This window comes from Falco peregrinus, chromosome 3 (assembly GCF_023634155.1).
Source record: "Falco peregrinus isolate bFalPer1 chromosome 3, bFalPer1.pri, whole genome shotgun sequence".
Taxonomy (NCBI): domain Eukaryota; kingdom Metazoa; phylum Chordata; class Aves; order Falconiformes; family Falconidae; genus Falco; species Falco peregrinus.
Genome location: NC_073723.1, coordinates 99,167,127 through 99,189,346, shown reverse-complemented (window position 1 = coordinate 99,189,346; position 22,220 = coordinate 99,167,127). Strand labels below are relative to the sequence as shown.

At 45.0% G+C, this 22,220-nt stretch overlaps 1 protein-coding gene across 1 annotated transcript; it reads left to right on the top strand.

Annotated features, from left to right (window-relative positions):
• Positions 1 to 7,084: 7,084 nt before the first annotated feature.
• Positions 7,085 to 21,575, top strand: CD83 (CD83 molecule). Its single transcript, XM_027782145.2, has 5 exons — positions 7,085 to 7,243; positions 7,371 to 7,501; positions 17,537 to 17,753; positions 17,867 to 17,970; positions 19,760 to 21,575. Exons 1-5 carry the CDS (start codon positions 7,201 to 7,203, stop codon positions 19,916 to 19,918), a joined length of 654 nt encoding a protein of 217 aa, XP_027637946.1. The 5' UTR covers positions 7,085 to 7,200; the 3' UTR covers positions 19,919 to 21,575.
• Positions 21,576 to 22,220: the final 645 nt, after the last annotated feature.

Here is a 22,220-nt window from a genome sequence, read left to right as displayed (position 1 = left end):
CGGGCTGCTGGACAGTATCATCTTGCTGGATGGCATGGAATATATGGGCAGGCTCCTGGGGAAGGCTTGAGGGAACCTTTGGACACAGTGTGTAGAGCAATGACCTCAGGAAGAGAAGAGAGGGTTTCTGGAGGCAAAAGGCATGCAGTCAGGTGGCAAGCTGGAAGCCAGGAGCTCCATAGTAGCTTCAGGTGGAATGCCTCCAATACCATAAGCAGGGCTGAACTGGAAGAAACAGAGACTACTTCTCAATGAGTGGCTAGGAAATGGCTGAAGACAAAGGATTTGAACTTGATGGAAAATGAGAAAACTTTTAGAACGTATATAGTCAGGTTCAGGTCAAATTCAGTGATGGCACCAAAAAAAGTGTTAGGTGATTTTTTTTGAAATTGAAGAAATGGAGAAGCTGACAAGTGCTAAAACATGATTCAGGATGGCACATATTCCCAGCAGGAAGTCAGGAAAATTTTATCCTCCAGTGAATACGAATAATTCGGTGAAACTTAAAAAGGAAAGAATAAAGAATTATCAAACAAAAAGAATCCTACAGTATATATATATATATATATATAAAATATCAGATGCTTCTTTCTAAATGCTAGGAGTCTAACAAACAAGATGGAGAAACAAAAATACCTGACTTCTAACAGGGATGACCTCATACTATGTGTATCAGAAACTTGACAGGAAGAAGGCATTGATTAGATGCTCTAGAATTAGAGTACAAAGTATAAAAAAAGGTGGAGGAGGCAGTAGCAGTAGAGATGTGGTTACATGTATTAGAGTAAGCTTTGTGCCAAATCAAAGTAACAAGCTAATTGTGTTTACAAGCAGCTCAAAACCTATACAGCCTGACATTCCTAGCCTAAGTCAGAAATATGCCATGTCAGGCTTAGATCAAATGTCTTTATCTATTACATGCTGAGGGAGATCAGAGTTGCTGACAGGGCAAGAAATGCAACAATAACAGGAGATATCAATTGCCCACCTGTATATTGGATACATGTCACATCAGGGATTGATGCTGCAGAAAAAGAAAATAGTGTTGCTGCATGAAAGAGCCTACAAAAAAGGAAGAAACATTTATATTAGCCCTGAGCAAGACACAGAACCTGGTTCAAAATGCCCCTGCTCAACATTCTTGCCTAGGGAACACAAGCCAAAAATCCCCCAGCTACAATAGAATTGCACAGGAACAAGGAACATTGTTGAAAAGAAACTAAAATGGGTGCCCGAAGGCTTAAATGTTTGCATGGTGACTCTTTAAACATAACGTGTAGGAGCACATTTGCTCTAAGCCTCTGTGTACGGACAAAGACCATGGAAAGACCAAAGGAAAGCTGACATGGCTAACAGCAGGATAAAGGAATTTATTAGAAGCAGAAGACTTTCTTCAGAAAATAGGAGTTGTGTCCAAGAACAGAAAATAGAAAGGATCATAAACTCTGGCAAGTTAAATGAAAACCACAAGGTCAGCCATATAGAATCCCAGCAACAATTTGCAAAGACAACAAGGTCCATCAGTAATAGCTCTGAAAGAAATTAAGGCACCATGGGACAAGAGAAAAAGTCTCCATGTGAATAACCTATTAAAAGAGGAGGATACATGGCCAGCATTCACATTTGAGGGAGGTCTCCAGTGATGTTTGTGGGGGTTTTGTTCCTGGGCTCCTGCTGTTTAACCTATTTATAAATGAACTGGAGAAGAGGGCATATGGTGAGAAGACAATTTGGTGAAGGCACAAAGTTATTACATGTAGTAGGGGTGAGTTGCCTTAACTCTTTTCAGGCTAGACAAGTATTCTATTGAAGTGTCAGCATATGCCTGTGCTGATCTTACGCTCTTTGAGAGACCTGGGAAAAGCCAAATGATCGCAGGGGACAACAAAGGGGAGAAGAGAGGAAGATCAGGATCCAAGGGGTCAGCAATGTATAGACAGGGAACCAGAGGGGGATGCAGGGCATGCCACTCTGAAGACATCTGAGGTGCCAGTGGACAGTGCCCACTGGTGCTGTGCTGGGAGAACTGAGAGGAAAAGGGAATAGATACAGGCCCTGCAGCCACCAGGACCCCATCACCAGGCTTCCTCTTTCTGCTGGAGGGGATGGTGGGGGAAGTTGATCAGGAAGTCCCATGACTCAGTGGGACCTCAGATGAGGAAGGTATAAAAAACCCACCCCACAACAAGAGGTCTTGGAGGCACCAGGAGAAGAGCCACAGCTTGGCACAGGTGGTCTGTGCTCATGGTTGGGTCTGCAGGTGGTGCACAATGGTCAGGGCACCCTGTGAGACCGGCTGTTAGCACAGGCTGCTCCCAGGAGGATTCCTGACTTACTACATTCATGGCAGACCATGGCATCATCTAGGAGTACCAGGTGTCCCTACTGGGACCCTTCATTCTCTCCCAGTGTAAGAAGTCCCATAGCATGGGTGTCTAGAGAGAATGTACAGGCAAGAGAAAAGAGAGAGGAGCACCAGGAGGAGTAGGTATTTCCACAGCCCATTTGGGGGCAGACCAGCTGAACGTTAGATCTCTACTAATACAGTGCCTGGCTGGGTGTGGTAAGGAGATGCAAGGTCCAAGGCGCTCTGCAACGCTGGGACTATGTGGGGACTACTGTTGCAGCAGAGACAGCAAGCAATTATCTGCTCCTTACCTTCTGGAGAAGGCAGCATGGATGACCCTATATGGAGGGTGAGCAACAGAGAGTCCACTGAAATCTTCAAATCGTGGTCCAAGATGTCCCTAGTCTGGCAATGCCAGCATCGTCTAGCACACTGATGATAAAAGAGGAACTAGGGACCTGTTAAAAATGGAATTTCAGTGTGCACCTCCAGTGGATGCTGCAGTTTGAATGCAGCACCTTGTCCTCCTTGGCTACCCGGTAGCTCACTTACCTGCTGCTGGAAACAAGCTGCTGGACTAGCTGGAGCTTCAGTGCAGCCAATTCCAATTCTTACAGTCACACCTATAGGCATGGGATAAGTTTTTGCTCCCCTTTGCTTAAAGGCAATCCCTAAAATCCTAGGCCAACAGCTTCTAAAGAAGCTTCTGATTGTGGGTCACGCTTCAGTTTCTGACATGACTGTGTTTAATCATTACTTTGATAAACAAGGCTGGCGCATCTCAAACGGCTTACTCCAAAGCCCAGACATTTCAGACTAGTGGCCGTTTGCGTATAATTAATTGGGTGTTATTTATTGAGCTGGCAGCAGGAGACAGCCTGTAGCACAAAGCTCCGCGCCGCCCAGCAGGTCTCAGTTCCAGTGTTTTGGTTTCTCAATATTGCTGATTGCCACCCTTGAAACTGCAAAGGCAGACCCTGACCCAACATCTGCCATAAAGGGGCAGAGAAGAAAACGGTGTCCTTAAACTTTCCTAACTCCAGTTAGTAAGTCATCTACGTACCTCTCATTAGCTGCAATCTGGAAACTCTCAGTTGCTTTTAATTGTTGGTGTGGTGAGCATCAAGATCTTAGCATGACAGGAAAGTAAACGCCGTGACTGCAGCTCTGCTGGGCCCCTCAAAACACACAACTGTGGCTGTGGCTTCTTCTGTCACTGTTCCTTCGGCTGACAGTGCCACATTACACACAATATACTATTTTAAAAATAGTTGTCTGCTAACACATAAAACAAAAGCCTTCCTGGTTTTGTCAGTTGAACTGAAGCAGGCAGTTTGTATTGCTGCACAGGACATTAATCATAATACAAATAGATAAACAAACCACCTCACCAGGGGCTTCACAACGGACATGAATCACATGGATAGAACTTATTCAAAGCAGGAACCTAATTGCAGTGGAACAATGGATATTTGATAATCAGATTCCAATACAGAAAAATCTGTGGCTAGCCAGAAATGCTAAACGTGGCTTTGATACCTCTGTCTTAACCTTTAATTCTTCATTGCGGAGAGCTCTGTACTCCTTGCAGAGACTTACGGTTTTGTTTTTTCTTAAACTCTGTCCTTCCTGAGGAATGCTGGCACTCGGGGCCAAATATGTGAAATAAGAAGGAATCTTACATCTTTTTCGCAGCCACACTCTGGAATATATAGTAATAGAATACAATAAAATAAGAAAAATCCACTACCTGAGTATTTGAGGGACCCAATAGCTACCTGGTTCAAGGAAAAAGGATGTGATTCCACGAACAGCATTCTCAAGGCTCTATCAACACTGTAAAAAATATAGTCTTGACTTTTTAACCTTATCCCATGAATCCATCCCACATCCTTGTGCTTCTAGCCTCATTTCCCACAGAGAATGAAATTTCTGTGATCATGCCATCTGGCTGTCTATCAGCCAGTATGTTCTGAACCTGCTTTCTATCAAACTGACAGAGGGATCGGGGCTCAAAGAGAATTAAGTGCCTATGAAATCCATGGAAATCAGCAGCTGGGTCAAAGACAGAGATCTGAGCGAGTGCCCTTGCTCGGGGAAAGGTAGGCAGGACGCAGCCATTTTACATGCTGCTTGCTAATATCAGTCATCACGTGTGTGGCTCTGGACTCACCAGAGCAGATGGTGCCTCTTGCTTAGCGAGATCGAGGGCTGACGGTTAGTGTAGTGAGTGGTGCAGGCGAGGGAAGGAGGGGAAGAGGCAACAGGACACACCTGTAGGAAAGCAGGTCTCGTTAGGTCCACAGAAAAATGCATCTAACAGTAAACTTCCACTTAATCTGCATAAACTTCCACTTAATCTGCATAACTGTGCGGTTCCCGAGGGCCCTGCAAAGACGTGGAACTGTTTCTCATGGAAAAGGCTGACAGGCAATCACTGCCTCTTCACTCCTACGCCCAAACCCATCCCGCTGCGCTCCCACTTCTTCCAGTGCTCCGGACTGGAGTGAAACACCAAGCACCTTCCAGGGCTCTGGAGATGATAAGCTCGCTCTTAGAAACCACGCAGAGTTTATTAAAAGTTAGGATGGGAAGTACAGCCCGCTTCAAAGTTTCCCTGAAGAAAAAATCCCAACCAGGGAAAGTTTAGAAGCAAAATGATTTCTCCTCCCCCAGCAAAGGGAGTTTCGGTTTTTGTTTTTCATGTCTTGCTCTCTTGCTTCACATACCGTGCTGTGGAACAGCAGCTGAGCTTGCAAATACTTCTGGAGGAAAAGGGCTGTTTTGCTTGAAGCTATGCCTGTCCTAGAGGGAAAGCCGTGTGTTTGTAAGAGTCCCAACTCCTGTGTTTTAACTAACCGAGGAAAAATGGTGTTTAACATCCCTTTGGCAAGCGTGTGTGGCATGTACGTTTCCCAGCTCAAACTGGAGCCTGACCGTTCATGCTCACCTCCCGTGCACGCCTGTGTGGGCAGGCTCATGGCCGCAGCCCCAGGCATGCCGCAGCCCTCCCGGCAACATCTGGTGGGGCTGTTTGGGGAAAGTTTGTGGGCTGACCCACAGCAGGGGCAGGAGCTTACTGTGGTTTGCCCACTGAGGGCTTCCCTGCGGTGAAAAGGGAGGGAGGGAAGGCCTTTGCCTCTTGGCTGGTTTATGAAGGGTAAATACGCAGCTCTGCAGGACTCGCAGCAAGAGGCACTTGGGTGACAGCCGAGTGTCCTGCTTGGAGGTGGGCTTGATGTGTGAGTGACTCACGGGGGCAGGAAAGCCATCATTGTAGTGAAGAACAGATGTGAAATATATTAACTGGAGCCCTCTTCTCTCCAAGATTTCCTTCAGCACCCCCCCTCGCTTCTGTCTTCTCAAGGACTCCATTATTTCACACCGGAGAATGAAGTGAGAGTTCAGGATTTTCTCTCTCTCTGGAGAGATCCTCTGGGATTTACATTTTACTTGTACCTTCTAAGTAATGGATTGAGGCCCTTGAAACTGGAAAACACAGAGAGAAAAATAAAGCTTAGAGCCTGTTATATTTACCATACCTGTCAATGAAGGTAGAAGCAAAAAGCTTTAAAAATAAGTAGGCTATTTCAACAGCCAGGCCCCTGGTGAAATTGCTGTCTGACTTCCCTCACAGAACAGCTTGGAGTTTCCAAAAGCGTTACCCACCCATGGTGTTTATCCGTCTGAGTTGGACTTTTGCATGCCAAGGACTTGTCAAACGGACTTCTCACAAAGCTTTCTAGAGGTGACTTGGCTGTAGGGTGCCCAGCCTGATGTGGTTTCCAGGAACCTGGTTTCCTGAAGGGACTGACCATAGCACTCTTCACCCATCAAAATTCAAAAACCCCCTCCTAAATGTCTTCTCTCTATCATGATCTCAGTAGCCTAAAGACAGCAGCCACAACAGTTTCCCAAAAATAACATGTCAGCAACTTTCAGAGTTTCGTGATTTGTAAATGCCTCTGTGATCAACCTCAGACTTCCTCAGAAATTCTCCAGGGGGAACAGCTCTTACAGATCACAAGGAAAGTACTTTTTTTTTCTTTTTTTTTTCTCTTTTTTTCAGATATCTAGAGGGGATGTCCAAATGATTCCTCTTCTGAGAGCTGCCTTGATCTTTTTTTTTAATGAGGAAATTTTCCAGCATATAAATTGGTAGATTTATGTCACTCCAACTGCTCCTGCTTGTCTTGAAAATGATAAAATACACTGAGATGCTGCTTGAGTGCCTATATGGGGAGTTACACATGTAACACTACAGAAATATAGTTTATATTGCTCAGCCATGCTGTAAATTCCTGCTTAGCCCTTAGACCCAAGTCACAGTGTCCTCGTGCTGTCATGACTTGAGGGCTTAAATGTGGTTTCAGAAACATCGCTTCATGTGGCCAAGCTTGCGTAGACACTGTTTGGTTAGAGCTGCAGAGAGAAGGTTGAGAGGGGATTTTGGGAGGCTGGCAAACCCTTTGCCCTGTTATTTTGTCACTCAAGAGAGGCTCTTTTATGTCCTTCACACTGACCCACAAGTGCCCCATGAAAAATCTGATTTCTGCTCAGATCAACACAGAGGGGGGAAAATAAAAGAATTAAAAAGGAGAGGTGTTGTCCTACCAGTGAAGGCAGTTGCAGAGATGGGAGTGACCGAACAGATCTGATGGGAGGAGCACTGGCTCCTACACGTAGGGATTTTCCCTGTGACAGGGAACTTCAAGATAAGCCATCTGGGGGGATTCCCCAGCCTGCCTCCAGAAATAGCACTCTAGAAGCAGTAGCAGTTTCACTCTGCTCTCAGTGTCCAGCCTGCAAAGAGGCACCCTGTTGCTGCTCTGTGATCTGAAGCAGTAAGAGCCATGTCTTGGGGAGTCTACGCTCTGCTCATCGTCCTGTGCAATGGTAAGTGGGGAGCCTTGCATTTTTCCTTCTGGTCTTTCACATTTATTTGTGGGGCTATGTTTTGGGAAGACAGGAAGGATTACCTAAGCAATCTCTTTTAAAGGTGATGTGTACCTGTGCTTTGCAGTTAGGTGCTTGATCCGTGGGGCTTCCGTGGCGATCCCAGACATTGCTGTGAGATGTGCTGAAGAAGTGCTGCTGCCCTGTAAAGTTCTTCAGGACTCCTCAATCACCTACCAGACAGTGTCTTGGTATAAAGTAAGAAAAAAGCCCAAGTTACTTGAGCAGTCTGCTTTGCTTTCCTACCTGATCCTGGCTTGTCTTGTACAAAATGGGTTATTTTATGAAGAGGCATCCTCCTGCCAGGGCAGCAGAGATAAGGCAGCAATGAAAGCATCTGAGCTGGTCACAGGGAATGGGTGTTTTCCATGTCATTGTAGACAGAGTATTTGAGCATGATCTCTGAATTGCTCTTGGCCTGCTTTTCTATCTAACAGTTGCTGGCTGCCAGGGATTAGAATTCAGGCGATGCCCCGTGTGCAGCCTGCCAAATACTACTCCAAAGAGGTGTCTTACCAGGATTTTTCTTCAGAGCAAAAAATGGTGTTTAAAACTTCCAACATCAATGACGTTGTCCCTTAGTTAATCTCCCCCCAAACAGGAGCTGATTTTTCTTTGAAATAGAGGAACTAAACAACTGCTTGCTATTCTTTATGGAGATTTGGCTAGTGAGGGTGGGCATAAAGGCAGGGTATGCAGAAGTCAGATGGAGAGCTAGAAATTCTGATTTATCTCTTTGCAGTCACGAAGCAAAAGTCCCATCTTGACTGTCCTGATTCATAATTCCCATTTCCAAAGCAGGAAAGCCCTGCTGACCACCTGTTTGCAGGGGGGGCTACAAGGTTCAATCAGCTAATGAGCAGAGAAGTCCTTCTCAAAACTTCTCATAGAAAGAGGCAGAGCTGCCCAGTGGTTGAAGAAGTGGCTGTTGACTTGCGGTATGGCACTGTGTATTTGCATCTCAGTGCGTAGTTTCAGCTTATGGTGTGAGCCAAGGTAACAGGGAAAAAAAGATGGTTTTGTTTCCCTGCATTCCCCACTCCCAGTGATGCACTCCTGCCACTTACCATGGGTCAGTTCTGGTGGTCCTCTGGTCGCATGTTAAAGTCAACTCTCTGTTGCTTGTTGTAATAGTGGAAAAATCAATCTGTGAATAAAGATTTTGTGGGTTACAGAGTTGAATTACTTTCCCATGTGATGGGAAAGCAGTGGAAGGGAAAAAAAATGTTGCTTTCTATGGGTGGAAACTGTTAATTTATCTCTGCCAGAACATATAGCCACAGCCTTGGCTTCCTCAGCAGTTTGGTCAGGTAGTTTTAAAATTATTCCCTATGGTAAACCAACAAACAGTGTTATTAGATAGGGCTTCTGTGGTTGAAACTTGCAATGCATCTGAGTTTCAGTGCTGGTACTACAAAGAGCATCTGCCTACTGACTAAACGACAACTGCAACCCAAAGGTACCTAATTCTGAAAGAGCTGTTTCAAACATCTGGCTACCAGCCCATCAGCATGTGCACCTATAGTCTCCTTCTTGTTCCAAAATGCTTAACTAAGCATGGGTGGGAGACAGAGAGGAGGGAATAATGCATTTGGTTGAACATTACTTTGGGAGCTGGGGTAGGCGTCAACTTATACTTTTTTACTTTCTGCTTCAAAAGTTGGATAAGGACATGTATTTTCCATACAGATACATGCTGATTATTTAAGGCCCCATGTTTCCACAGAGTCTGGGCAGGGCAGGGAGCTCAGTGGAGGCAAAGCGTGCTGCCTGGTGGGCTCTGGAGGAGTTGAGCAGCAGTGATAAGAGGTGGGGGACAAATAAATAGGGAGGTTGACTAGATCCCTGAAAATTCTCCCCTAAACTAGCATTGGAAGTCAAAAAATGAAAACAGTTTCAGCAGGCTGAAGTGTAGGGCAGCAAACGGGAGCCAAAAGCCATTGCCCTGATGAAAGAGTGTAAGGAAACCCTGTAGACCTAATTCTGTGTTGTCTTGTAGCTCTTTACAGATCCCCCGGGGCATAAAACAACTGCCCATGCAGGGGAGGGTGATATCAGATGATGCCTTTTGTGTGTGACCCTTCCTTGGCATCCCTTGCCAGTGCTACTTCCCTTTGCAGCAGTCAGCTGTTACAGTCCAGACTGCCACTGCAAGTCCCCTGCCCTGTCCCACCAACCTCCTCTCCCTCCACAGGCTCCTCGCTCTTCCAGCTTCATACATTTGGCTCAGGCACAGGCTGTTTTGCCAGTGCTCAGCACGACAGGACCTCATGCTTTTTTCCTCTGCCGGCACTGCCGAAACTACAAGAAGTAACAAAACCTAGCCACCTACCATCCTCGAGGGCTGATGGCACTAATCATGGTACCACAGTCTTCCAGTTACTCATCCCAGCAGGGAGGTGGGAAGTGGGGCAGGCAGTTAATGACACTCTTGTGATGCTAGCCCAAGCCACAGTCACAGCCATACTAGTAAAAGCACAGTGCCAAAGCTAAAAAAATCTGACTCTCGGCAGGAAAAAGTAATTTAGGGTCAGTATTTTGTGCTGAAGAAGCGATACTTCTTCTAATTTTGGGGCTAGCTAAATAGGCAGTGGCTTGAAGCTCTCCTCTCCTCTGCTGTCCCCACCCGACACTGCAAAAGGAGAGTGAAGGAATGGCAGAGCATGACTGGGCTACCCAACACAAAGAACTAATCTGTTATTTAAAAAACAACTACTGAAGGATTAATCAATAAACACCACGCATACCCCCAAAGGGCTAATTAAAAGGTAATTCCAACAAACGGTATGAAATTTCAGACTGTAAAGTTCAAGCAGCTGTTAGGCTAAATCTTTTGTATGAGGTAACTTTGAACCGTGCAGTAAATGCAAGCAATTAACCTTTGCTTCTGCTGCTTTAAAAAAATGGTGGCGACGACGTTACGGTGCTGCACGTGCAGCTGCTCGTGCAGGGGGGACACTTGGCAAACAAACCTCTCCTTTCCACTGGCATGTCCGCACACTCCAACTAATTAAGTGGCGCTTTTAAATAGTTTGTTACGATCTGCTTTAAAAAAAAAAAAAAAAAGATACTATTTAAAAGTACTTGCTTTTTTGGTTCTGTATGGAGAAATGATTGTTGAAAGGAGTTAGTATTGCGGTGTCAAAATCCAACGGGATGTAAAAAAGAAGGATTGCATTCAACAGTTCCTTCACTTCTGCTAATGCCTCGTACTGCAAAGAGGCATGCATGCTTTGAACTTGTTGTGCGCCCAGTATCCTTGGAGCTAATTAGATTATTCTCATGCATGAGGTCCCACGTGTAAGTAGTTCTGTGCAGAATCAGGACCACAGTCAGGCAGCTCAGACAAAATGGTTTTTACTTAGAAATACTTCAAGTTGGTAGAAGGTAGAGCACCAAGTCCTCTCCCAGCCTGGTGCAGCTTTTCATTCTGTTTCATGTGGCCATGAAAAATTAAGAAAGTTCGTAATGATGATACCATTCAAGTATGGCTCATTTTTAGGAGTGCTGGGGAGCCTACGTGCCATAAAAGCATATATGAGCAGTGTGGAAGTTTACCAGCTGAGAAGTCTGAAAAGAAAAAAAAAAAAAAAAGAAAAAATAACTGGGGCATTTTTGTATAAGCACCCAGGCGCTGGGGATTGTGTATGGCAATCCTGGTTTGCATCTCCACGGCCCACCTATGAAACAAGAATCTGGGCAACGAAACTTCACTTACCTTTCTGCCTTGTAGGGCTGTTGAAAACTGAACAATTTCTCTTTGTGTAGTACATGGAAAAGGAGAACCACTTCATAAACCCTCATAATTTTCACTTTATATCCAGTTTGAAAACCTAGTTTAAACACACACAAATGAAGTCCCGGTGGATATTTCACTATTTTGTTCATGTGATAGCCAGAAAAGTCTTAATCTAAAACAAATCTTGAGGAAGAGGAGAGAAGGCTGTACTTCAGTGCAGAGAAGTCTGTTAACTTTATAACACTTCCCTGCAAAATATAAAATTGTGGCAGAATTAGAGGGGGAAGTCATATTGCTAAGTAAGAATAAATGTTCTAGACATTTAATATTAATTGCACCTTCCTTCAAAGGAAATGGCTTTTGCTAAACACGCATAGCTGTTATCTATTAGCATAAGTAAATAGCTGCTAATTTCTTCAGTCTGATTTCTAACACACCCAGAGAAATGCAGTCAAACGGTCCTCAGACATCTATTCAGCTCCAAGTAGCTCCCACACACTGGTGATTTAGAGAGGAAGGGAGCAGTGGAAATGATTTCATAACCAAAACAGTTCTTTTGGTTGACAGGAGTTAGCGTCGGATGCCCTTAGCTAAAAAACCCAAACAGCCAAAACAATAAAGAGGCTGTGTGACCGAGTCGGGGCTTTTCCAGCTGACTCATGTGTCACATGCAGTTGCAGTTCCTTTGCTGTTGTTGTGGGGTTGGATTTTAGTTTTCCTTTTCCTCTGGTCCCTCCCCCCCCTCAAGCACAGAAAACATTCACATGTGTCCACAATTTATGTCTGGGGTTTTTTTTTTCAAATTTAACATTGGTATCTCTACATGACACTGTATAGGAACCATATGGATGTACTTTCAGCACTAATCAAATGTGAAAGTGCTTTTATGCTGAAAAATACACCTATTAAGCGGTTTCAGCTCAATTGTGATCCATTATATGTTGGCTATTGGGCAATGCCAGATTTCTAGATATTTTGCTTCAGAAAATAAATTCCTTCTGGCCTTGTATAGCTTTTAGATCTCTTTAGCAGTCCGAAATTTCAACTTGGCCATTATTCCTGGTATAATTTGAAACAAAACAATTTTTACAATCATCCCACCCTCAGAAGAAAATAAATTAATGCTAATACATTCCACCTTTAAACTGACATCAGGTTTGGACCTGAACCGTTATGTTTGAAATAAAAATTTGCTTTTATGGGAGAAGTGGATTATATTGGCACTTTGATTTACCTGGGAGCCAATGTACCACCTTAGTCTGGAAAAGTTTGATGAGAAAAGGTATTTAATGAGAGTAGAGAACATGAGTTAACAACTGCCTGCTTTCACATGTACATGATAAAATTAAGTTTTAATTGATTAGTTGGGCGTAAGTACTACAGCATAGGTGAACTGCCTCTGTGTAGTAGCACTAGCATGTAATGCTGTAGCAGTTTTCAAGACTGCAGCTAAAACCCAACCAGTTGGACTGAGAAAAGTGTTCATCCCCCTTCTCCCACCTTGTTTTTAGTTCTCTGAAAAACAAATATTTGCTGAAGAGCAGTTAAATTCTGGAGGTCTAATTATTCTACCTATTTCTTGTAATTCATCCAGGCAGAGAACAGAAATCAGCTCAGCAGTATTTTCAATCAAAGCTATCTGTTCAATCAAAGCTACCATTCAATCAAAACTACCATTTTAATATCCACTCTATCACCACCACTATTCTTACCCAAAAGCTCCAGGCTAGGAGAAACTTAAAAGGAATCAGTCCATTGACTGCAGAAATGCATGTGGGAAAATCGCAACCTCTTTAGACCAAGTGTTTCCAAGCTTTCGGGAACTAGGATAACTTTCAATTAAACTCACTAAAATAAGGCAACTAGAGCTGGTGGCTCAGAGCTGCGTCCAGTCAGGTTTGAATATCTCGAGGGAGATTTTCCCTGGAGACTCCCCACCCTTTCTGGGCAGCCCATTCCAGTGTTCAGCCACCCCCACAGTAACAACGGGTTTTCTTATGTTTAAATGGAATTTCCTGAGTTTCAGTTTGTGCCCCTTGCCTCTTGTCTCTGGAGGCTGCTGAGAAGACTCTGGCTCCAGCTGCTTTATCCCCCTGGCAATCAGGTACATATTGACAAGATGCCCCCAAGCCTGGTCTCCTCCAGGCTGAAGAGCCCCGGCTCTCCCAGCCTCTCCTCATATGCCAGATGCCCCAAGTTATTAATCACCTCTGTAGCCTTTTGCTGGACTCTCCAGTACGCCTGTGTCTCTCTCATACCGGGGAGCCCAGCACTGGACCCAGCACTCCAGGTGTGTCTCACCAGGACTGAGCAGAGGGGACAGTCACCTCCCTCCATCTGCTGGAGACAGCAGCTGCCTTTGCCACAGGGGCTCATCACTGGCTCGGGGTCCACTTGGTGGGGGTCCACTTGGTGTCCCCCAGGACAACAGCAGGTTGGCCCCAGCCTGTCCTGGTGCCTGGGGTTATTCCTTGCCAGGGGCAGGACCTGGCACCATCCATTTGCTGAACATCATGAGGTTCCTCCCAGCCCACGTCCCCAGCCTGCTGAGGTCCCTCTGGATGGCAGCATGACCCTCTGGTGTATCAGCCAGTCCTCCCAGCTTCCTATCATCTGCAAACTTGCTGAGCTTGTCCTCTATCCCAGTGGCCAGGCCGTTGATGAAGGTGTTGGACAGTGTTGGCCCCTGGGGCCAGCATTTCCTCTCAATCCATGGAGGTGATGGAAAACAACAGACTTCGGCCCGCAGCTGATTTCTGGAAAACACCTGTCACAGACATTGCCGTTGGCCAATGTATATGTGACAATAAACATAAACTCACATATCTTTTGTTGTTTAATTTTCTTAATGGGTACTTTTATTTATGCAGATAGGCAGAATGATGCTGCCAGCCTGCAGGTCTCCAATTTCCCAACAAAATTCTTGCTTCAGTAACCCCCAGCAGCCAGCCTGGCAAAGAGACCCTTTTTATGCAAATAGATTCAGTAGCATTTCAACCGGTCCCCACACGAGTCATGATTTGCCTTTTGAATTTTGGTAAAGCCATTAACAGCAAACACGGGAGCAGGAGGAGCCCAGCCCCCTCCTCTCCTCCCTTCGGAGGTGGGGAGCAGGGGAGCCGGTGCTGCAGCTTGCTCGCCAGTGAGGTGGAAGGGAAACGAAATGCAACCAAAATGCAGGAGGAAAACATTTTATCGCAGATTAAAGAAGAGGATGGTCCCTACACAAGTGGATTGCTGCCACCAACAGCGCTTGCTTCCATCCCTCTAAGCTTGTGTGGAATTAATTAGGTAAAACCCCTAGCATTTACCTTGGGCTGTGGTATCACCTGGAGGACACTTGGCATGAATTAGTGCTGGATTACCATAGGAGCTTGAGCTGCAAAATGATCTGTCTAGTGAGAGTCTGCCAAGTAATTCACAGGAGGTGGCAAACAAAGTGGCATTTCCATGATTTTAATTAGGTTTTGGGGGAAAAGAGGTTAGCTTGAATAGAGCAAGAGGCAGAGCGATGACCTTACCGAACATCTCATGGACTTCCTTCTACACCGCTGGGATATGGGGACACACTCTGCAAATTGGCTCAGATGTTTCCTCCCTACTTAGAGAATTTAAAAAGGGAGGGGTTGATGGTTTTTTGGTAAGATAATAGGAGATAAGATTGCAGTGGAAAAAGCGCTGGTTCAGGCATCAGAGAAGGGGTTGCTATGACCTCTGAGGGATGGATGTGCTGTGTGTAGAGGCTGGAAAAATGCCACCAGATGTCCCTGTAGCCTAAAAAATGTAAGGAGGCTGCTGGGCACACCAGCACCACCTCCGACTGCCTTGCCTGCCTTTGCTCTTCAGTAAAGGGGAGATTTAATGCAGAAAGAGGCATGCAGACCCTGAATTAAACCCACACGTGTGAACCGTTCCTCCTCCTCCTCCCCAAATGCAAAGGTTTGTGACCCCATCCAGATTGCAACTGGTTTCTTGACAAGTGAGGGAGCCAGGTTAGGTCACAACGTCACTTTTTCTTCTATTTTGGGGAAAGGCATGTTGTTAGCACAGCTTTGTGGACACTGTTTTGCCTTGCACAGAGCGGGTCTGCGTAAGGCACAGTTCTGACTTGATTGTCTTCAGGGTCACCGTCACTGTGCTTGTGACAGCGGCTGAGAACCCTGGAAAACTTTGGTTGCAATAATCAATCCTATCCCTCAGTGTCCCTATAAATCAGGGAAGTTAAATAATTTACCAAAAATTTCACTGCGAATAAGCACATGGTCAGGCATAGGATGCACGGGCTTAGTTGAGTTCTCCCTTATCCTGGCAGTGGTGATTACAACTGCACGCAGAAAGATCAAAGTGTTTTCTGATTCCCAGGTTGCAGCCACGAGAATCACAGCACCATTTGCCACCCAAGACAGCAATTATTTATGCTACCAGTGAATTAAGAAAAAAAAAAAAAAAAGAGCAAAACTGATATTCTGTGTGTAGCTCAGATATCCTATCTTTATTTTAGGCCAATGCAAAGGGCAGCCAGGCTGGTTCTCTTTATTGCCCTGCAGACAGTTTTAAATTTCAGTGAGGAAGGGGGTGGTAAGGGAAGGGAGAGTGGCAAAAATTAGATCTGAGGGAGGTCAGCTCTATCCACTTAACTGCTATTGACCCACATGTAACGAGAGCTGAGCTCAGCCTGGGTATTGGAATTCCTCTGGCTGCATCTCTATGTGCAGAGCCTGAAAATACCTCAATCCCTGTGGCACAGTGAAGTCCCCACAGCCTGAAAACCACCGTCGATACCGCTTGTCTCATCGCTGCTCGGGGCTGAGCAAAATAAGCAAGAAGCTGGGGTAAATTTACTGGGGGATTAAGAGGAAGAAGGTAGTTTCTTCCCACTTGCTGGGTAAAGTGTGGAAAGCCCCAGGGAATTACTGCTCCGTGTTTCAGATGGTGCACTAAAAAAAACCCTTTTCTGAGAAAGGATCTTTACAGTTATGAAAATCTTGTGCTTTAGTTTGATTCCCCAGTTCCTGAAAAGTTCCCCAACTTGCAGCTCATTTTACACCATTTTAGGGCTGTAAAAGTATAACGGAGCATCAGGCCCGTGTTTCTGCGCAGAGTTCTGAGTACGCTTTCCTCATGCAAACACGTGAAGGGGAAACCAGATACTCCCAGCCTCAGTATGAGAAAACTGTGTTAATTTTAATAACTTACAGCATAACTGTTATACCCTGGTGCAGTAGCGACACTGATAGAAAGTAAGCGCCGACATGCAACCCAAAAATGTGTCTATTAAAATAAAATAATAATAATAAAAAAGCCTTGGCTTATGTTAGTTATAGGTTTGGCTGAAAAGCTGAGCCTTGGACTGTACGAGCTGGCTCTGGCTCTGCTGGTCCACAGAAAGCCTGAATTCATTACCCGGGAAACCTTCACGGAGGGCACGCTGCCTCGAATCCCAGGGAGCAACATCGATGAATAAGAATGGACATGGGCTAATTCAAACCCTTCTCCCACCTTTCAAATCAAGTTAGTGATTTCTCTCTTCTTTGCGGTTCCCAGCCAACTGTCATTTTCAGTGCATCCTATTGCCCTGCAGTACAAACTGTTCTGGGAATACACTTCATTCCTCCAACAGACTCTCAGCAATGCCAAGGAATGTCGCTCTTCTGGTTACAATTAAGAAATTCAACACAGAAACGCTCCCCAAGTGCACCAGAACCTGCTTGTGACCTTCACGCAAGCGAATCTGAAGGAGTCGAAGCAATTTTTTGTTCTTTGGTTCCAATAAAGAGGGGAAGGGAGGCAGAGGGGGGGAACCCCCATTCCTCCAGAGAAGCACTGTGGTTTCAAGGGTCAGCTGCATGGAAACTGGCACGGGGAGGTGCAGTTTCCAGGGCTGCATTCCCACAGGGAGCCCTGGGCTGCAGGGTGGCTGGGAGGGTGCCAACCAGTGCTGGCAGAGCTGGCGTGCCGTGGCGTGCCTGCCAAGAGAGGCTGGTGGGGTTCCCAGCGCCGCATGGCAGAAAGCGTGCTGGCAGGGCGAGCGGGGGCGGCGCTGGAGCCCACCTGCCTGCTGCCACGCTCTCCTGGCCACCTCTGGTCTCCAGAGCCAGTGCTCAGTGGCGGGGTAGGGCTGACTCAGCTCCATCCCCACGGGCCACTGCTCGAACTCTTCTGGGGCCTCTGCAGAGGCACTCTGAGAGCAAACTGCCGCTGCCCTTTATTGTGTTACATCTCTACCAGGGTTGCGTCCAGGTGGGGCAGATTTAGAAGCTCTTACGGAGTAGCTCTATAGTACCTAGTTCTAAACACACGGTCTATTTAAGCAAAAAAGCATCTACTTTTTGATCGCGAGTGTGAACGTATTAGATGCTTTTGAGGTCCCGTTCCCCTCCAACCCCCCTTCAGCCTCTGCATTATCAGCCATAAGCTGGCTTTAAAACTCTCTTTCCCCTAAAACTCAGGGGGACAGTGTTGCTGAAGATGAGAAATATGTTTGTGTTTCCCAGATGGCTGGAGATGGTGAAGAAATAGCATGGAAAGTCCTTGATGTGGAATCTCATTATCCAAAAGAACTTGGGGGGTCCCTGGAGCTCTCCAACGACACCTACTTTTCGCTGAGGATCAAAAACGCGACCAGCCAGAACAGCGGGACGTATAAGTGCACTTTGGGGGTACAGAGCGGAGAACGCAACCTGAGTGGCACAGTCACGTTAAAAGTAACAGGTACCGTAGAGCCTCTTGATTGTCCCAAGTTCTGCATGGCATTTCATGAAGGTAACAGTCTTAAAATGTTTTACAAGCAGCAGAACAACTTAACACCTTGGTTTACATTTTAGGTTGCCCTGGAATAGAAGATGAAAAATTGAAAAAATACAAAGCCGAGCTTTTCATGCTGACTTGCCTTGGGATTTTTTACTTGCTGCTCATCCTTTTTACCTGTGTAAGTAATTCTCTTTCTCATAAATGAATCAACCAAACCCAACAAAAACCCCAGCACTCATTTTCTCTCCTGGCACTGCCTTAATGCAGCCGGTCAGAAATTTGTGTTCATGGCTAATTTATGATCAAACCCTTTAAATCCTCACACAGTACTTTCAAAGCCAGAGGAAACAGGTGCCTGAGAAACACACGATGGAGTTCCAAAGAGATAAAACATTTCACTGCACCCCAATAAACTCAAACCAGACAGTTATTTTCCTGCACCCCATTGCCTGTTTATGGTTCCAGTTACTCTGAGTAGCCAGCTAAGTCTTTGGTTCAAGGGCACATCAACAGCTCTTCTGGTCTGGTGCTTGGGAACAGCATTTGCCTGAGGTGGGGGCATGAGCCCCCACGATCCTTTCCCCACCTAGGGCATCGCTTTGTGTGATGGCATGATGCACAAGTTCAAGGCTACCTGTTTTTTGACTCCATTTCCATACCTGTGAATCGGGGACAACCCCGTTTCAGACGGGCATTTTTGCAGAGCTCCGTCTTTCTTGTTAAACTGACAGTTTAAGATCCTTGGTAAAGAACCTCCTTGGGGTATTATCCGTACCCTTAATGAGGGCTGGTGGTTCTGGGAAAGGTGGGGAGAGGAGGCATGTGGGAAGCTCACTTGGCAGAGGCAAAGCCAGGCTTTGCCTGCGGTAGCGGTGGAGTCACCCCCCGGCGCAGAGCTCTGCGCCTCCTGGCTGGAAGGCAGCCTGAGCCCTGGGTACTGGTACGATGCAACATGGGCTGCATTTCTAATTAAAACCAAAACAAACCCAACCCCAGCGTTTTGGGAGGTCAGATTTAACTTTTGCTGCCTCTTTCATATTTGCCTTCTTGTTTTGCTCCTCAGCAGATGAATCATAACTGTTGATTGGAGAATATCTAATTAGCTGCAGCTAAATGTAGCTTTTCATGTATCTTCAGGGAGCAATTAAATTTATGTCTGTCTCTTTTTTAGATTGACAATCCTGCCAGTAATTTGTGCTGTTCAGACTAAAGTTTGACAAGATAAATCTTGTAGGAATTTGTTAGGATGAAAGTATGAAAGCAAGGATATCACTCTGAGCAGAACAGGGGCATCTGTCTCTTCTGTGTCCTGAAAGAATTTCAGATCTCTACAGAAACCTCTCCTTCACATATGGAAAAAAAAAAAAAAGTCCCAGTTTTAGTGGTGCAGTTAAAAAAAAACAGAGCTGTGTTGTGAAGATAACCACTCAGGTAGAATTACGTGTATTTTACTCCCAGGTTAGATTCAGTCTCAGGTATCAGCCTAGCTTTTGTCAGAATGTGATATTGCCCTGATGTCACAAGTGAGCTTCATTATTTAAAATGCCTGTTAAGTTCTTACAGGTTGCCTTGCCTCCACTAAGCTCCACACACATGAAGTTTAAGGCTGGTTGGCAGGACTGGGGCTTTACTTTGACAACTTGATGAAATTATTTCAGGCACTGGCCTGTATTGAAGGCAGGTGGGAGCACACTTGCAAGAGCCTGATGGAAGGCTTGCTCGTAGGAAAGCTTGAATTACATAGAAATTTTGATTTGTGACTTAAGGCTTTTGTCCTATAAAGCTCCATGACTGAGCAAGAAACAGCAGCATTTCTCTGTGCTGGGTGCTTCTAGTGACAAACAAATGGAAAAAGTGTAATGAGCTATGGTCAGCGAGAAGAAAACCCAAAACTTTCAAACTTTTAAAAAAATTGCCTTTGATAGGAATTCTCAGTTTTAAGCTTTCCTTTCTGTTTTCTCTTTTAGACGTGTCTAAGAAAAGAGAGTATGTCTCCCAATTACCAAAAAAACAGACCAGATTTGAAACACATGCTCACCCCCATCAATGTACATGAAATGACAACTTTCCAGGATTTAAACAGCAACAGCACTTGTAAAAATGAGCTTACTTCAAGTTCTGTCTAAGTTAACATTGCTGGCACCAAGGGGTGACCAGTAGACACGACACAAGCTGGATGGCTGGGTGGTACAGAGAGGAGATAAACGATAATGTACAGCCTCTTCAGAGCAGGTTGAGAGTGCAGGTAGCAGTGATCTGCCTGCACAGGATGAGCCCTCGACAAGGACTGTTAAGCACTACAGTAATTTTGGGGAGCTAGGCGGCTTAGAAATACCGTCACAGCTACACAACGGTGCTACCGTGCTGTTATGAAGTTGGCATCAAATTTATTTCACTTTGCCGTGCAGCTCTCTTGTTCGGAGGGAGAACATGCCTGCGATACAAAGACCAAGTTATAGGGAGGCCACGGCAGTGTGAAGGATTAAGCTCTTCACTGAACTAATAGCTCTCATCTTTCACAAGTAAACACAACAGGTGCTGCTGTATGAAAAGGTGAGTGTGGGGGGCTGTCTGCTCCGAGCCTGGTTCTGGATGGAGTTCCTGCACCGCAAATGGGATCTGGCTTGCCACGTGATGCTCAAGTAAGCTGCAGAGGTGACTTCATCCTCTTGTCCTGGGTGAATCAAATCAATATTTGCTTTTAAATCTCAGAGTGGCAGATAGGCTGAAATGTAAGAAGGGAGAAAATATTCTGGAAATCTTTCTGAAACGAGAGGAACTTTCTTTCTCTGCAAGAGAAACAGAGACACATTTCCCAGAGGTATCTCTAGATAGGTCAATCCATAGGAAGCTTCAACAAGACTGTTAACCTTAAACCAACAAAAACAAGAATGAAGCCGCCCGTGATATTAAGGACATATAAAGATGACTTATTTTGTGGTTTATTAAAGATGAAGTCAAATGCATGCGACACCTACGTCGGTCAAGTTACAGGAGTGATGATCAAAGATAGCTTGGAAGAAATCAACTCTGTATCTTTGGGATGTATTAAGTCAGCTGTGAGATACAGGAATGGAAGAGGGGGAATAAGAGTGCCTGCTGTTGGTGCTGACCGTGTTTAGTATATGTGAAACAAGGACGTGAGGAAAGCTGGACTCAGGCACACAGTATAAGGGAGAGAAGACTTGTCCTCCTGGACCAAAGAAAGCAGGAGAGATTTGGGAACCTGAAATCAAGGAACATCCCTTATCAGGCTGCTGGTGCAGAAGGTGAAGCAAGAGGAGCCTAGAGTGACTGTGGGTGTTTACAACACGACACAAGCATTTGAGCCACAACATGAGAATTCACAAGCACTTAAGGACACGCACAATCTTTTAAAAAAACAAACAAACAAACAAATCCTCCAAGAACTAAATTGCAACATTGGGATTTCTAATGCAGTTTGAAATTCCAGGCTGTTGACAAGGATGGTCTTTCTGTAATCCTTTGACTAATTAATGGTGAAGTGCTGATGGGGAGAAAGCACTGTGCATCACTTAGTATTGCTTCTGTGAGCAGGGTGTATGTCTGCATTGCTGGAGTCCAAGGGATTCCTGACCAGAAAAATTGTTACAAGGGATGTGCAATTTACTTAGAACGTGGTCAATTAATGCTGCATTTTCTTTGTTATAATCAATTTTTACATATAATTGTGTGTAACATACTTGAAACAAAATTTCAGAGGTAACCTACCATTTGTTTCTGTGTGTTGCATACGACAAATAAACCCAGAAATACTAGGTATCAGTTGTGTTTTATTTTTACAACCAACATAATTACATTAAATAACGTAGATGCCTGATCCAGCCTCTTCTGCAGGGAGAGGGCATGTACGTGCATATAATTGATTAAGCAACGGATAATTTTATGCATTTCTATAGACCTAAGTTCATTTAAATTTTCCTCCAAATTTCACTTTCTGTCCAAAGTACTTTCTAAAACACCTCTTTCCTACTGACAGGCAAGTTATTAGGGAAAACACAGGGGTGTTCCAGCCTACCCACAGCTACTTTTAAACAAGGCACACCGTCACGGGTGACCTGGGTGTTTAGGTGGCAATAATGCAAACTGGAATGTGCATATGTAATAACTGGCCTAGGGTACAAGTTTCTCCATTTGGTCAGAAAGGCTTAATACCTGACAGTCATAATTATTTTTTTATTATTATTGATTGTTTTTTTTAGGAGAGCAGACAAGAGGAAGAAAGGGAAAATGCATTTGAAAGGAGGTGATAATTAATTAGCAGCAAAGGCTGAAATGTTTAAAATGACTTCTTCAGATGTATAAATAGGAGCAGATCAGATAGAATGAAAAAAGGGACTTTGCGTAAGCAACTATACCCATTATTTTTTCCCAGAGCAAAACTCTCTACGATACAGAAGATTGGGC

What these genes read in the sequence shown, in the direction of transcription:
- CD83 (XM_027782145.2), top strand. Translation starts at nt 7,201, where the DNA reads ATGTCTTGGGGAGTCTACGCTCTGCTCATCGTCCTGTGCAATG. An exon ending in GCTCATCGTCCTGTGCAATG is followed by an intron (nt 7,244 to 7,370) that starts GTAAGTGGGGAG and finishes TGTGCTTTGCAG; the next exon opens with TTAGGTGCTTGATCCGTGGG. An exon ending in AGTCACGTTAAAAGTAACAG is followed by an intron (nt 17,754 to 17,866) that starts GTACCGTAGAGC and finishes TTTACATTTTAG; the next exon opens with GTTGCCCTGGAATAGAAGAT.